The sequence below is a fragment of the Zonotrichia albicollis genome, chromosome 12, assembly GCF_047830755.1.
Source record: "Zonotrichia albicollis isolate bZonAlb1 chromosome 12, bZonAlb1.hap1, whole genome shotgun sequence".
NCBI lineage: Eukaryota > Metazoa > Chordata > Aves > Passeriformes > Passerellidae > Zonotrichia > Zonotrichia albicollis.
Genome location: NC_133830.1, coordinates 13756733 through 13771452, shown reverse-complemented (window position 1 = coordinate 13771452; position 14720 = coordinate 13756733). Strand labels below are relative to the sequence as shown.

Below are 14720 nucleotides of genomic sequence, written 5' to 3'. Positions count from 1 at the left end.
AGTGACTTACTAAATCACATATACAAAGCAGTAACATTTTAATTAGATTAACTTCAGACTATGAAGTTTACACTAATTATTAGGGGAGAGGGCAACAGAAGAAAAGCATGCATTTGTTTCCCATCTGCATAGTTTTTAACACTGCAGTTCCAACACAACTGAGGAGTGAAAGCCAACTATGGTGTGGTCCATCCTTAAGCTAAAAGGAAACAAAATGTTTAAATTTTATCAAACTCATGAACAGGAAGAGAGTCTTCCAGTGGTGGTCTCCTAACTATAAATTTAAAATGAGAACTTCAACATGCAACTCCTTTGTTGTTAAAAAAAAAAAGTACAATCACTGAGGATTTTGCATATTTCAAATTTTGCCTCTTTAGAGAAAATGGCCTTACCCACTTGGGTGTTTTATGTCAGTAACACAGAAACAAACAAGATTAATGAAATATTGAAAGGATGAATTTACATGCATTAGCTAGAGACTGCCAGTGTATTGAGCCAATCACATTTTTAGACCTTTTGTTAAAGATTTAGCTCCAGTGGCCTGGCTTCCAGACCCTTCCCTCCCCACACCTACCAGCTTCATCACAAGGCATTTTGCTCTGATTTTCCTTAGTCCTTCAAGCAAGGTTCCCACAACTGAATTTGGTTCTGGTGTGCTGTAGTGTATTATACTGTGCATTTGCTGGTTGAAATAGTTTTGAGTCTGTAATCCTTGAACAATGAATACAGTCAGGAATGAGAGCCAGAGCAAACATTTGCACATTCACTTAATGCTAATGAGAGCTCAAATGCAACTTAAGTCCCCTCCCCAATAAAAAAAAGGTTTGCTGGTGATGATCACAGTGAAAACCTAGATCATTCTGAGAACATTACTTTCATAAGTATTTAAGGAATAATAGTTCCTAACAGGTTCAAATTCAAGACATTGAAAACTAAATATTCTTTTACAAAAATATTAGTTTTATAGATGAGGCATAATTGTTTCTAAAATGAACATATTTTAAGTAGATTCAGCTTCAATTATAGCTTAATGTTGTCTGTACTCTTGGTGAGGACTTGCAAGTAGACTTCATGGATAGTGCTGAGAAAACGGGAATCATTCTGCAGGAAAAATAGAAACACATTAGAAACATTAGTGAAAAAATGCCAAAAAAATTTTCATTTGCTGTCACTTTAGTTGTGATAAGGTTTGAAGGAGCTGTGTGCCTGCACAGAAGGTGCTTTTGGAACACACACAGGCTGTGAACCATGAAGCTGGGCAGCAGCTGAAGGCACCACCAGGCACTCTGGATGCCCAGACAAACAGACAGGGTCACTGTGTCAGCCTGGCCACACTGAGCTTCCCTCCAGAGCCCAAACCACACACTCAGGCACAGAGAATCCCATTCTGGGTACAGGCTCCCAAATCAAGCCTGAGTGTCAGGTGTGATGCTGTTTGTCGGGCAGAGCAGCCTGAATGCGACTGCAGCGAGCTCTACAAGAATTCCCAAGTCAAAGCATGACTGGGAAGTGAATTGGTTTCATCATTCCACAATATTTACAGATATTTCTCGAGTCTAATTCCTTCAAATGACAAGTTACAAAACTGGTATATCATCAGTTAGCTTGAGAGTGTAATACTCTCTTGACAAGACCTGAACAGCAACTGTTATCCTGCCCAGAATGCTGTGTGAGTACTCCCATGCTGCAGGATATTGCCTATTTTGGTCTTCATTCAGTCTTTTTCAGTCTCAGTAAAAACTGGAGACAAATATCCCTGTCAGCTCTCTAAAATCACCACTCAGAATATTAGCAGGTGAGCTCAGTTCCAAGATTAGTCTAAGCCCTTAATTAGAAAACCCATACACACCAGCAGAAGAAAAGGTTATGTAAAATGGAACAGACAAATCAGGCAACCTAATGATGGGATCTGGCAATGACCTTTTTGGTCCTAACAACATGGTCACTGGGAAGATGCTGTTTGTTATTTTTGTTATTCTTGCATTTTGGGTATAAGCTCTACTAACACCAGCATGGAGTGAGCAAGAGAACCCTGAGCTATGAAAGAGCAGTTTGTCATTCATTGCAACTTCATCATGACATTAGAGGTCAAAATCATCTCAATGCACAGCTGCTTCCAACATCAGATTTAATACAATAAAAGTTTTTAGTCCCTAAAAATAGCAGAGCTAAAACTTTGCAATTTCCATTTCAAAGAAACACACTAAAAGTAAAGATAAGGAAAGGTTCTAGGGAACTGAAAACAGGAAATCTTTCCTTGAGGAAGTGGAACACTTAAAAAGAGCAAAATCAACTCCCACCCCATACCAGCTTCTACTGCTGCAAGTTACTCCTCACTTCTCTACAAATTCATATGGATGTGAAAGGACACACCAACCAAAAGGAGCAAGCTGTGCCAAACTCTGTGTTCAGTGTGGAGTAATCTGCCCCTTCCAAAAGAAAAGAACATCTTTTGTAATCTTTCAGGGCAAAAGGAGTTGCAGGGGTACAGAATCTGTCAGTGCTGCCTTCTGTGCTTGGAACCCCATCCCTCAGAAACTGTGAGCTCTCTATAGACACTACCTTTATTAGATGTATCAGTGCTTCTTGAAGCTGAGACCTACTGAGAACAGTAGGAGGTGTAGTCTGAATTTCTGTTGTTCCAAGTGTTAAAGGCGAAGAAGAACTGGCTTTATTCTCCACTTCAGTAGCTTTTGTAGCTGATTGCTGAAACACACTTGGAGACAAGAGCACTGAAGGTGTTACTGTCGTCGTGGCTGCAACAAACTGTGGAGGTGCAACCTGTAAAAGAACAGAAGATTAATAAGCACTGTGTTCAGTAAGAATGAATGATGCTGTAAAGGCTGGAGAGATAAGCATAAAGAAAATGAAATAAATTGCAGCCACATGTACTCAGTCAGATATTGCAGAACAGCTGCTCTTAATCGAGAAATATCTACCTATGAAGATTAATATTAGTACCAATAGTACTTCTCATTTTCAAAGCTGAAGAAGGTAGCAGCCATGAACATTCCTGTATGCAGACTCCTTTCTACTCATGTGGTTGCTACAGAACAGATACAACAAAAGTTGAGCTTTTCACCTCAGTAATCTAAGGAGCCTGTAGCTGTTTAGCAAATTCTTTTCCTCTGGAGTTTTCAGAAAGATCAGTCCTGCTTCCTGCACCCCCACTTCTGTGGTCTCCCACAGATACTTGACTTCAAATTTGAAGTGCATCTCAAACATACTTAAAGAAACTGCTGAATTATAGTTAAACCATTGGAGTACACAGAAATATTCTCATTCTGTTTTCCCTTAGGGGGATGTAGGATGGAAATATTTTAAAGACCATCTTTGCACCTCATCATTCCACAGGTCTGTCTCCATTTCACTACACAAATGCCCACACTGCCTACACCACTTTTTCTTTTAAACATAAATTGTACATTTAGAGGACTATTACATTTGCATCAGCTGGACACAAATAAATGTCCTCTTTGAGCAACTCTGACATCTCCTGATAACTGCAATTGTTACTCAGGCTGATAATCTGTGTCTTGCTCAGGCTTCCAGGATGACCAATGTGGTGAAAAAAAAAGAAAATAAGCCAATCTCACTCCAAAGAAAAGCAACACTAAATGTGATTCATAAAAATGTTTGACATGTCAGCAGAAAGAGCTCACCTTGGATAACCAACAATCTTCAGAAGAAAAAGCCCTCCAAAGCCATCTAAAGTTAATGTGTATGAAATTACATCAACAACAGCAGAACTAGAAATTTGATTTTCTTGTAGTCAAAACTGTGAAGACTCACAGCGTGGGATTTCAGCTGAAGACAATGTGCTAAAACTGACAGTTTGCTACACAACATGCACACGTTTCTTAAAATTCCCAAATCCATATAAAATGCTTTGAATTAGGTAATTATTTACTAACTGGGTCATGATCAGACTGTAGAGCTTATTTTATAGCATCCCAGTGGGTAAACCAGCATTTTACTTCAAGTAGGACCATTTTTTTGCCTTCACAATCAGATCTGGGCATGCTACTGAAACTGCTTTCATGGAGAGCAAGTTTGACAAGAATGAGGCAAGATAGCTGAAAAAGGAGTGGGTGCATAAGGGAAAAGCAGAAATAAAATACAGATGGTGTCCTAAAATGAATACATAACAAAAAGGTAATTAAAACCAGTTCTTGAACACTTGACTATTATCAAGTTATTTTGTAACTATAACCTGAAACTTAAACTTGACACTATTTCAAACTGTTATCCAAGGCAGTTCTAAGAAGCTTAAACCTGCTTTTAGCTGTCTAAAATTTGCTATCACAAATTTTGCAGTAGCAATTATTGGGTTTTTTTTCCCCATCTTCAAATTTTTCTGCTTTGTATCAGTTTATAAGATACAAGATATCTCAAGAAAACTGAGACACACAAAGGCCAGGATAGCATTTTAAGCCTCTGGGGTGCTTAAGGTTGGGCCAAGGCTAAAATACCCTCCTACAATATTATGGCATTAAGTACTCCCTGCTTGCAACATAAAAAAACCCAGTTCAAATGGTGCAAGCTCAGTGCAGGGCTGCAACCCCAAAAATGTGTTTTCATTTCTGCATTAGAACCAACAGAAAGAGTGACTGTGCAAGAGCAGTGCACTGACAGCAACTCCCCCTTCCTCCAGCGCTGTTTCATAACAGCTCCTTCAATATGGGCAGTGGGCAGTGACTATTTGAGATATCAGCTGGGTTCTTCCCCCTAAGAAAACCCCTGAGACTGACTAGCACAGGTACTTATCCACTTACTTGACTGGCTTTAGACAAAGTTTTCGGCTGTGGAAATACTTCTGATTCCTTGTTTTGCTGTACAGTCTGAGTTAGGAAAAAAAAGCAAAATTTACAGGTTACCATCCACAGCTCAATTTCTAGAGGTCATTCTCTGTTTTTAAGAAAGCCACAAAAATGCAAATTTCAAGATTTTAGATATAATTCAATCAATTTTGTAAAACTGATATAATCAATGGGAAGCTGAAAAAAGAGAAAAAATCTGAACTTATGTTTTATGCTTTCAATATTATGGCAAACCTATAAAGCCATATCTCAAGGTAGCCCACAGAAGAAGTGGGTCAGAATTGAAGGAGTACAAAACACTCAAAGCAAAATAACCAGAAAAATGAAATTGTCAATTGTATTGTAGACTTCCACACATCATCTCCCATTACAGTGCTCAGCCTGCAGCCTTCCATCCCTTCTCAGATCCCCAGCTCTGAGCAGTACTTTTCTGCCACAAGGTGAAATCTTTAGGACTTATTCACCCACCACCAGCAGCAGTTTGAAAAACCTCCTCCACTAGAGAGCAGATGCTAATGACACAAAACCAATGGAACTGCATTTCTAACTTAGCCATTCAATCAATGCCACACAGTGGAAATCCTTCATTATCTTCAAACAGCTAATACATAACAGCACAGTTTTCAAGGGAAAAATACATGTAGTCTAAAGCTTCATGGATATCAAAGCCCACAGAATACCTGAAGGGGAGAGATTATCTTGCTGTTCAAGGCTGATGGCTTACTGTGAGATTCTTTGAAGCTTTCTGGTGTTGCAAGTTGGCCAACCGAGGCAGAGATGTTTGGTGTTAAGGGACTCTTAGCGAGAGACTGCTGCTGTGTTTGGTCGTGCTGTGGGGTCAACCTGAGTTTCTGGAGAAGATCAACACTTGTGTGAGATGCATTGGAGACAGTCCCTGTGTTTGCTGCAGTCAAGGGTGCTATGAGCTGGCTTTGGCCAGCCATGAGATTCTGTGGAGCGTGGTTCACATCAGATGGCGGCTGATTCACCAGTGGGGATATGGGCTTGGCAGCTTGCTGCATAACTTGCATTATGCTGTTGCTTTGTTTGAGGCCAGGAAGCATCTGAGCAGGGGCAGCTTCCATTGTCGAGGCTGAATTAAGAACAGGGCTTAAACGAACTGAATAGCTTGGAACGTTTTTCAGCTCAGGCTGGGAAACTGAAGCTGGAGGTATTATCATAGGTGTCAAACAGTCCTGCTGGCTGGCACTGGCTTTAATGCTTGGACTTTCACATTTCCCCAGGGATTGTTGCATTACTGGTGACTGGTCAAAGGAAAAAGGCAAAAGCAAACTGTGCTGCTCTCTGGCAGATGCATCTGTCTGCAGCTTCTCCATTCTCTCTGGATTGGGATATGGAGCTGCAGGCTGTTCCTTTTGGACAGAGGTTCCAAACAGTTCCTCCAAAGTCAGATGCTTCTGCCTTGATTGAAATGGCTAAAAAGAAGGGAGAAGAAGATTTCAGTTTAGAACTAGACACAACACTGTGCAGCTCACACAGTCTATTACAAATTCAAGGAAGTTAGGAGAGACAACTAGGTCAAATGCATATAAAACACAGTTTGGATACCAAGAGTGCCCCATTCATAGGAATTTTAAAATTAATTTAATTTATGAGGAACATCCTGGCTATGTATGGCTTTTCCTTAGGGCCATCTCAGGACAGTCTCTGCAGCAGCAGTCAGGAAGGGGGATGGCAATGGATTCTGTCAGGAACATGGCACCTGCCATCATCCATCAGCCCTAACTACACAGGGCACTTCAGGGAAGTGGAGGGAAAATCATGCATGTTGAAAAAATCCTCACAGAACTTACAGAACTGGAAATAGTGAAATGGTCAAAAAGATGGGAAAGGAACATAAAAACCAGAAGCTGCAAAACTGAACTGGCAATACATGTCTAGACAGTTGTCCTAGCCTAGTGCAGTAGATGTTACAATAGGTAAGAGAATTTCTATAAACTTAAATATGTATCTCCTTGAAAAGTATGTTAAATGTACACAGTTACATCTAACAGTCCTTTAGTCTTTCCCCAAAAAAATACATCTGGCCTACACCACTGACACTGTTAGAAAAATATGGTTTTAACAATATCATATTTTGCTGAAAATATTTCAAAATGTGTTTAATTAAAGAAAAAAGAAACAGCTATTAACAGTGATCTCAAATTTTTCCTTTTTTTTTTTTTTTGAGGTTGCACAGGAGTTATGTAAAACAGCTGGACTGAAATACAACATTCTGTTCAGAAGACTGAATGGCCTGAAGCACAATTCCAGTGTATTCTGATGGTATGTCTAAACAAAGATGCTACTTCACAATGACAACCACTGCACCATGACATTGCTCTGCTGGCTCTGATTTCCCCAGCACAGAGAACAGGACAGCACAGGTGCCACAAATAGCCCAACAAGAGCCCCCTGAGCTTGAAGTCACACTGTCTTTTTCCCAGGTTACTCATCTCCACTGTCACTGTTATTCCATTTTAGCTAGTTAAAAGCCTGGCACCCTTTCATTTTGGGGCTGAGACATGCAATAGTTTATAAACTTTGTTAATTATGTTAGCAATCTTTTCCTAGAAAGTTGTTCTTACTTTTTTCCACTGATCCTACTGTCCTTCAAGCATAAAGATTCCATTAAGAGAAAAATCACTGTTCCAGATCATTTCAAACTCAGCTGTTCACTTCAGTATGATTAATTGACCAGCCTTCCTTTATTAATACATTGCAATAGTCAAGTAATAAACTGAAATCTCTACCATGCCCTGATCCAGGTCAGACTGGATAGTCTCAAACATCAAGTTCCTTTCCAGCATGGAGTACAAAACATCTCTTTTACCCTGTCTGGCTGAGGTGTACTTTGAGCATTTCATCAACTCAGTGTGTTTATGAAGACCTTTACCACAAGGGGCTGCATAAAGGCCACAAGATCACTTCATTTCATAGGAATAGAGTGCTGCTGCTGCTCAGAGGGTTTCTCCAGAAATGATTTCAGATAAATTAAGCTTTGCAGTCCCAGCTCTGCTTATTCATGGTTCAGTACCAGTGGTCTGGTTCAGTTTTGCAGTCTGCTGGCACAGAAGCATTTCATGATACAACTAATTTTAATTTTGAATTGCCAAGGTACAACACTTAACTACACAATATCATACAGGAGACATTTATTTTTATTCCCAAATGTGTGGTATCTTTAGCATGAGATGAAGTTAATCAACATGCAAGTGTGACATTTTGGAGGGAATTTAGCAATCTCACTGTACTTATCATATGCACACTATTTTTTGATTTCACTGGCCATCTGCTTTAATTAGATGAAAAATGTATATTTTTATAGTTGAAATGGAATGTTTTTCCAGTAGTCTCTCAGTTGTCCATGTTAATAAAAATGTGACTCAGAACCAACACATCTGAGATATATTTGAACCCAGCTAACTGGCTTTATAGAACTATCACTTATGGTACCCAATTAATTTTTTCCAATATCTCTGCAGCTATTATTTTAAATAGCTCAACAGAATTAAAAATATGACATTTTATATGTTCTATAAATCAACTTTCCCTTTAATTACTTCAGAGAAATTTGTTAGAATCTTACATTTCCAGTTTTTCCTTTCCTAGTTAATTGATGCCTGTTCTGCAATTCCATGCACTGTCAGGTGGAGCATTTCAGCTGATTTTGGACAGTCTACATGGAATGACCCAAAGAAAACAGGAGCTTTGAGAGCAAAGCCTCAGGCAGCCCTGGTGCCAGGTCTCCAGACATGGCATGCAGCAAACAGAGCTGGCTGCCAGGGGTGAAAACCAGAGGTGCTGCTCAGGGGCTGGAAGGGCTGGGATAGAAATAATCCCAGCAAGCTCCCACCCTTCATTTCAGTTCATTAACTGTTACCACCCTACCCTCAATCAGATTCCTGCTGCCCCAGCTCTGACCCAAACTAGGAACTACAACTACCCCTCCAAACCGTGTGTATTATTTACAAGTACTAAGTGCAGATTTCCCCACATTTTCCTAGGGGATGCCACTTCTCAGGCATGGTGATTTATTGCATCAGAAGCACCCCAGAGAAGCCTGGCATGGAGAGGAGTTTTCCATGGGGCACTTCCAGGAGCAGCAGCAGTGCCTGTCCCGTGCCCACTGGGTGGCACTGCAAGCAGGCCCATGGCACCTCCCTGTCACAGGCAATCCAGGTACTGCACAGTTCACTCACTCGTTTCTCTGAATTTCTCTCTACAAAGTCTTGTATCAAGCCCCAGCTTCCTTGTACAGGTGCACTACTGTGGCTCTGAAGCACAGACAAACCTTCAGTAAATGCCTGAGACAGAACACCAGGGCTTGAGTTCCTGAGGGAAAGACCTGACCACCAGGCACGGTCAGCTGCTCTTGCCTCCTGTCTCTGCAAGTCAGCCCACACACATCACCACAGACTCACTTCTTCCACAAACCACGTGGGCCCATTTAAACCTGAATATTCACACTAGTGGGGACATAGTATTTTTCATAAGACAGAATTTAGGATCCTAAAAGTGTTCAAACTCATCTGTTTAGTGATAATAAACTGGGCAAACACTGAAGGCATCTTAAGAAAAAAATCAATTTTGGTATCAAAACAAAGTATTAAATGAAAAAAAACCCTCATTTAGGGTTGGATCAAACGTACCTGCTCTTGCACTTGTAATGAAGGCTTCTGTTCTGAAGGCTCTGTACTTTCTGGCTTTGGAGGATTTGAATTCTGTTGCATTCCAGAACTTGATATAATACTTAGGTCACTAATCTGATTCTGAGGAGGAAAAAAAAATAATATAAATACATGAGTTTCAGTCTACATTTACCCACTATGCAGGCCCTGGCACTTGGGACTGAAATACAGATGAGGTACAAAGCACTGGTTTTTGTAAGACACTGTGGAATTCACAAATATTATTATTTATTCTAGGAAATAAAAATCATACCAATCCATCCAGAATCTGGTATGCAGTCATAAAACTTTTACTCTTTATTATTACAAGAAAAGCAACAAGAAAATACAACTGATTTTATACTTTGTCACCAAGAACAAAAATGATACATTAAAGAAAAGGTGAGCTTTTCACATCCTGTATCTGCATTGGCTGCTAACAGAAGTTTGCTACACTTCCTTCAATCAACAACCCAAACTAGAACTGCTTAGGAAAAAAAGATCCTGCCAGAAAGCACTCTAAGTGGATGGAAAGAGCTTGTCACTGATTTACTTCCACCAGATTTAACCAACCAGGTACATCATTTTTCAGGTGTTAATTTGGTTTTCTGTGAACAAGACAAAACCAGGCAAGAGAGTTGCATTATGACTTCAGATTATGCATTATGTTTCAGATGGATTTGACTTTCATCTTTAATAAGCATAAAAATAAACTAACACAGATATTCTGTTACTGTTAAAATCACCAGAAAAACCCAGACTGTAGAATAATCCAGCTTTCATGGGTAAACTACACCAGATGCATCTCATGGAGTTCAACCATTGGTACAACACATGGTGATTGCTCTGGTATCTTACCCAGAGCAGTAAAATATGGGTTAAACTTTCTAGCAATGGATTAAAAAGCAATCTGAGCTTTATTATTTTGTTTTCAAATTCTAACTGAAAGCAATAAATACAAAACCAAGCCTACATATTGTGATTTAAGGACAGAGGAGGGAAGCAGACTTTGCATCTTTCTGACTTTTAGCCACTAACTTGAAGGTCAAAACTCCTTGTGCCTGAAAGGCTGGAGGCCTTTTAGTTATAAAATCAGGAAAGGCAGAGTCTTGTTTTCACTAGAGGATAAGCCACAGTATGTTTCCCTGCTCAAACTGAAATACAAACACAAAACCACACTATAAAAAGCATCCATTCACTTCATTAAAAAAAAAAAATCTCAGAGTTCATTCATTTTCACATATGGGCTTGATGTAGTGTGTACTTGAAGGATTAAGCTGATTTGGAATCCTAGATTAAAGCACTCAGACCTTCATAAATCTCTTTTTCACTCCCTCTGCCCCCTTCTCATGCTGACACTCTGCCAATCTCATGTGGGCTGCACACAAGGATTACTGTATGATCCATCTGGAATGTACCAGCAGATAAGTACTTTCTGCTCCTAAATACAAATTCATGCATAATTACCAAGTGCCATAAAATTATTGAAAAAAAAAATTAAGTCAGGAAAGGTCTCTCAAGAAGGCATCTTCCAAACAAGTTGGTTACTTCATCACATTTACACTGGCACACTTTGGCTACAAGAGCTCCAAAATTAATGTACCAAGGGTTTGTTGCTCAAGCTGAGGTGGTCAACAGAACATTCTCCAAAGAAGTTTGCTTGAAACGTGACCAACATTGTTCAGTTCTGCTTTTCTGACAACTGTACAGCACTACAGTCACAGCAGGCTCTGATGGGATCACCATGGACAGGTTCATTTATGGTTCATGTACACAAAAAGGAAATGAAGTAATTATTCCAGTTTCCCTGGCTTTCTAAAAACATCAAGAAAGAAACACACACATATATAACAATAAGAAGAAATAAAGATACAAAGCCCCCAGTTTTAAAGTAGCTCTGCTGTAGCCCATGCCCTGCCTATTTCAGTGCTGCATTACTGGCACCACAGATATTGTCTGTCCATTGAACTATCTGCATCTGTTCCTGCTCATCAGAATTTTACTTGTCTACAGAGCTTCATCCATGATGTTCAGGAGCTTTGTTTACAGCAAAAGCTTTTCAGTATTCTCATATGAAAAAGATCTGAAAATTAGAAGAGAAGCTGGAATATCCCAAGTCACCCAAGAGCCATCTGTTGGAAATGTGCATTATCCAATACTGCAAGGACAGAGAGGGAGAAAAGCTCCACCACACCCAGGAGGGCACTACCAAAGCAGTGCATTCCTGTGGTATGGGCTTTTCCCCTTTTCAAAAAGACTTCAATTTCTTCAAATCTGTCTAGATTGATACAGCACTGAAAGATGAACTATAATGTGATATTTCCTTCTGTAATCTCACAAAAGCTGCGACCTGCACAATGCTGGCCTTCATCCAGAGACACCTTCTCCCCAAACAGCACTGACACACACTGGCAATTAATTTCGTTTTCATCTGTATTTTAAAGCATTAAAAGAACATAGGAGTGATTTCCAGAGATGAGTATCTAGCCTGGGGCAAAGATACTGTTGTTTATCACATTGCCCTGACCTCAATGTACCTCACACAGTGACAGGATAAGAGGTCTCATACAAGGTTTAATCCACATGCTTGCTCTCTTCTCATCCCACACTGTATTGTAACCATTCAGAATCTCACAAAGACTCAATTTCAAGTACTCAAAGGAGCTCTGCAGCACAAGCAACTCCTGCAAGGAATCAAGCACTGTACAAATGTGCTGTTCTCCCAGCAGCACAGGCACAGAAGCCACACCATGGCTCTGCAATGCAATACTCACACATTGCTTTACTATGGCACATTCCTGTATTATTACTCTGGGAAGAGGCGCGTTCAGAATCTCTGCTTCCATTTTTGGATCTCCCACACATTACCTTTATATTCACCCTGCATGTATGAATTTGGTCCTCATGACTATATAAAGTAATTCTTTCTTAAGAGAAGTAACATTCCTCATTATGTAATCTTGTGGATTTAGCACTGGCAAAGGATAACAGGCTTTTCCTTCTGAGATGAATTATTTTATTAAAGGGAGAAACAGTAGACAGGACACAAGAAATAAACTGGAGAACAAAAAGACAAAGGAAGAGTATTGTTACACTTAGTCTACAGCTAATAAGAAATATGCTTTATAGAGTCTACAAACAAACTGAATGCCTCAGTCTCTAACACCACAGTTCATCTTTTGAGACTAAGAGACAGATGCTGTTTGGTACAATTTTTATTTGCTATTCCCAGAGACAAGATTTCCTCACAGCATGAGAAATCACTATAAAATGGGTCCACCCTGCTACACTTCAAGCTGGACCACATGATGGGGATTCAATTCATCTTGCCTGAAATCACAGAATGTTTCCTAGTACAGGGCTCCTGAGGGAGGGAACAACACAGCACTCTGAAAACAAGGCTGCTGGAACTATTGCACACTGCTAACCCTTTGAACAAAGCACAGCTGATGTGCTAAAAACTGGTTTCCAGAAAAGAGAAACTTACTCGTTCATACTCATCCTTGGCTTTACTAAGCATCTCTAGGATGTCAATGGGCCTGTTTTCATTGCAGCCATTGGTTCTGCTGGGACTTTTTCTGTCCTGAGAAACTTGCTGCGACCTCTGAGCTTCTTGTTCAACCACTCTGGAAAAGGAAAGGAGAAACAGGATTTAAAAATTTAACTAGAGTTAACATCTTGCAAAAAGCAGTAAAGAAAAAAGTACTCCCAGTACATTAACCCATTTTTCTGCCTGAATAAAAGCCTAACACATAGCTGACCAAAGTTACACAAGTTTTCATTTGCTACAAGGTTCAAACAAGACAAACTGCCAAATGGTCTGCACGATTTATCTCCCATTCACAGAGCACTGGTCTGTCTCTCTCAAAGTTTGCCTACAGCAAACACTATTCCTATAAAACTCTCATGTTTAGACATTTTTACAATGAAATATGTGGACATCCAAGCATGTGATACACAAAACCCACATGTTTTACACCATACACTAAGATACAAGTTTTACTCTTTACTTCCTAACATGCATTTCTCCATATTTAGTCAAGTCAAGCCATGTCATTCAACAAAATCTATTACCAAATAGTTCTAATTTAGGATGTGGCCTACCATTATGCAACAGAGACAATGGGAAAGAAGAGAGCTGGCTCACACCAGATGTCTCTGGAATCAGTCTGCAAGAAGACTTAGAGCAAGTCACCCCTCACACCCCCACCTAAGGCTCTGGAAAGAACAGCAAACCATTTCCTCTTCAAGCTGCCCTGCAGTCATTCCAATTACCTGCATCACCTCTGGCCCCTGGTGCCTATGGTTCATTCACCACTTCTACTCCAGCCCTGCCTGCCTCAAGTATCCAGAACCTTCCAACTGAAGGACAGGTCAGAGATGCAAGAAGGTGAGGTGCACCTGCTCATTTCATTAATGAAAATAAAAGCAGCATATACTCCTAATCCATATGCAGTTCACAAGATATACATGGCTGTGCAGTGCACTGAAGCTTATCCTCTTGAAATAAACACACACCAGCCTGTAATCCCTTCTTTTTTAAGCCTGCATTAATCAAATATGTTAAGAAAAAACAAGCACTGTAAACAGGGCAGAGCTCTGGAGCTGGCATGTCACTTGGGAACTCTCATGCTGTGGAACTGATGGCTGAGGGGGGAGCCAAGAGGTGCCATCACAGCAATCACAGAAAGTGTCAATCATCCCAGCCTCCAGTTTCTTTGGGTCAGTTAGGATTCAGGACAAAATCTAGATTTTATAGGCTGTAATTATTTATATGTACCTCTATGTTTACATTTCTGAGGAAGAAACAGTTTGAGTTTTGAAAGTTTCTTCCCAGTTTTCTAGCTACCAAGTTTCTTTACTTCACTAGAGTTTAGCTGAAAAAGGGTTAGATTTGGCTTTTAACAATTCAATGTTGCTTTCACAATTTTTCATCATAAAGGCTGGTTATTTAACCAGCTCCTGATTACTTTCAGCCTTCTCTGTAAGCAGCAGTCACCTGGCAAGGTAACTCACAACAGGGAGGCCAATGTAACCCTGATAATTTGTGAGAACTGCAGCATGTGTTCGTTTGGCTGAGGCAGCTCCATACTCCACAAGTGTTTCTATGGTGACTCCCTGAGAGAACATTTTGTTCTAGCACCTCACGTGGTCACCCAGTCCTGGCTTAGGACCTCTCTAAACTCAGCTCCAAAACTAATGATGAGAAAGAGCAAGGTAAGAGAATCAG

The 14720-nt window shown here is 40.1% G+C and overlaps 1 protein-coding gene across 1 annotated transcript in view; it reads right to left on the bottom strand.

The window, feature by feature from the left end:
• Positions 1–322: 322 nt before the first annotated feature.
• DCP1A (decapping mRNA 1A) overlaps positions 323–14720 on the bottom strand; it is a 28736-nt gene continuing 14338 nt past the window's right edge. Inside the window, exons 5-10 of the mRNA XM_074549926.1 lie at positions 12978–13116; positions 9473–9592; positions 5501–6256; positions 4776–4841; positions 2563–2781; positions 323–1101 (exon numbers count right to left, since the gene is read on the bottom strand). Coding sequence (XP_074406027.1) covers positions 1021–1101; positions 2563–2781; positions 4776–4841; positions 5501–6256; positions 9473–9592; positions 12978–13116 — 1381 coding nt within the window. The 3' untranslated portion in view covers positions 323–1020. The remainder of the gene's footprint in view (positions 1102–2562; positions 2782–4775; positions 4842–5500; positions 6257–9472; positions 9593–12977; positions 13117–14720) is intronic.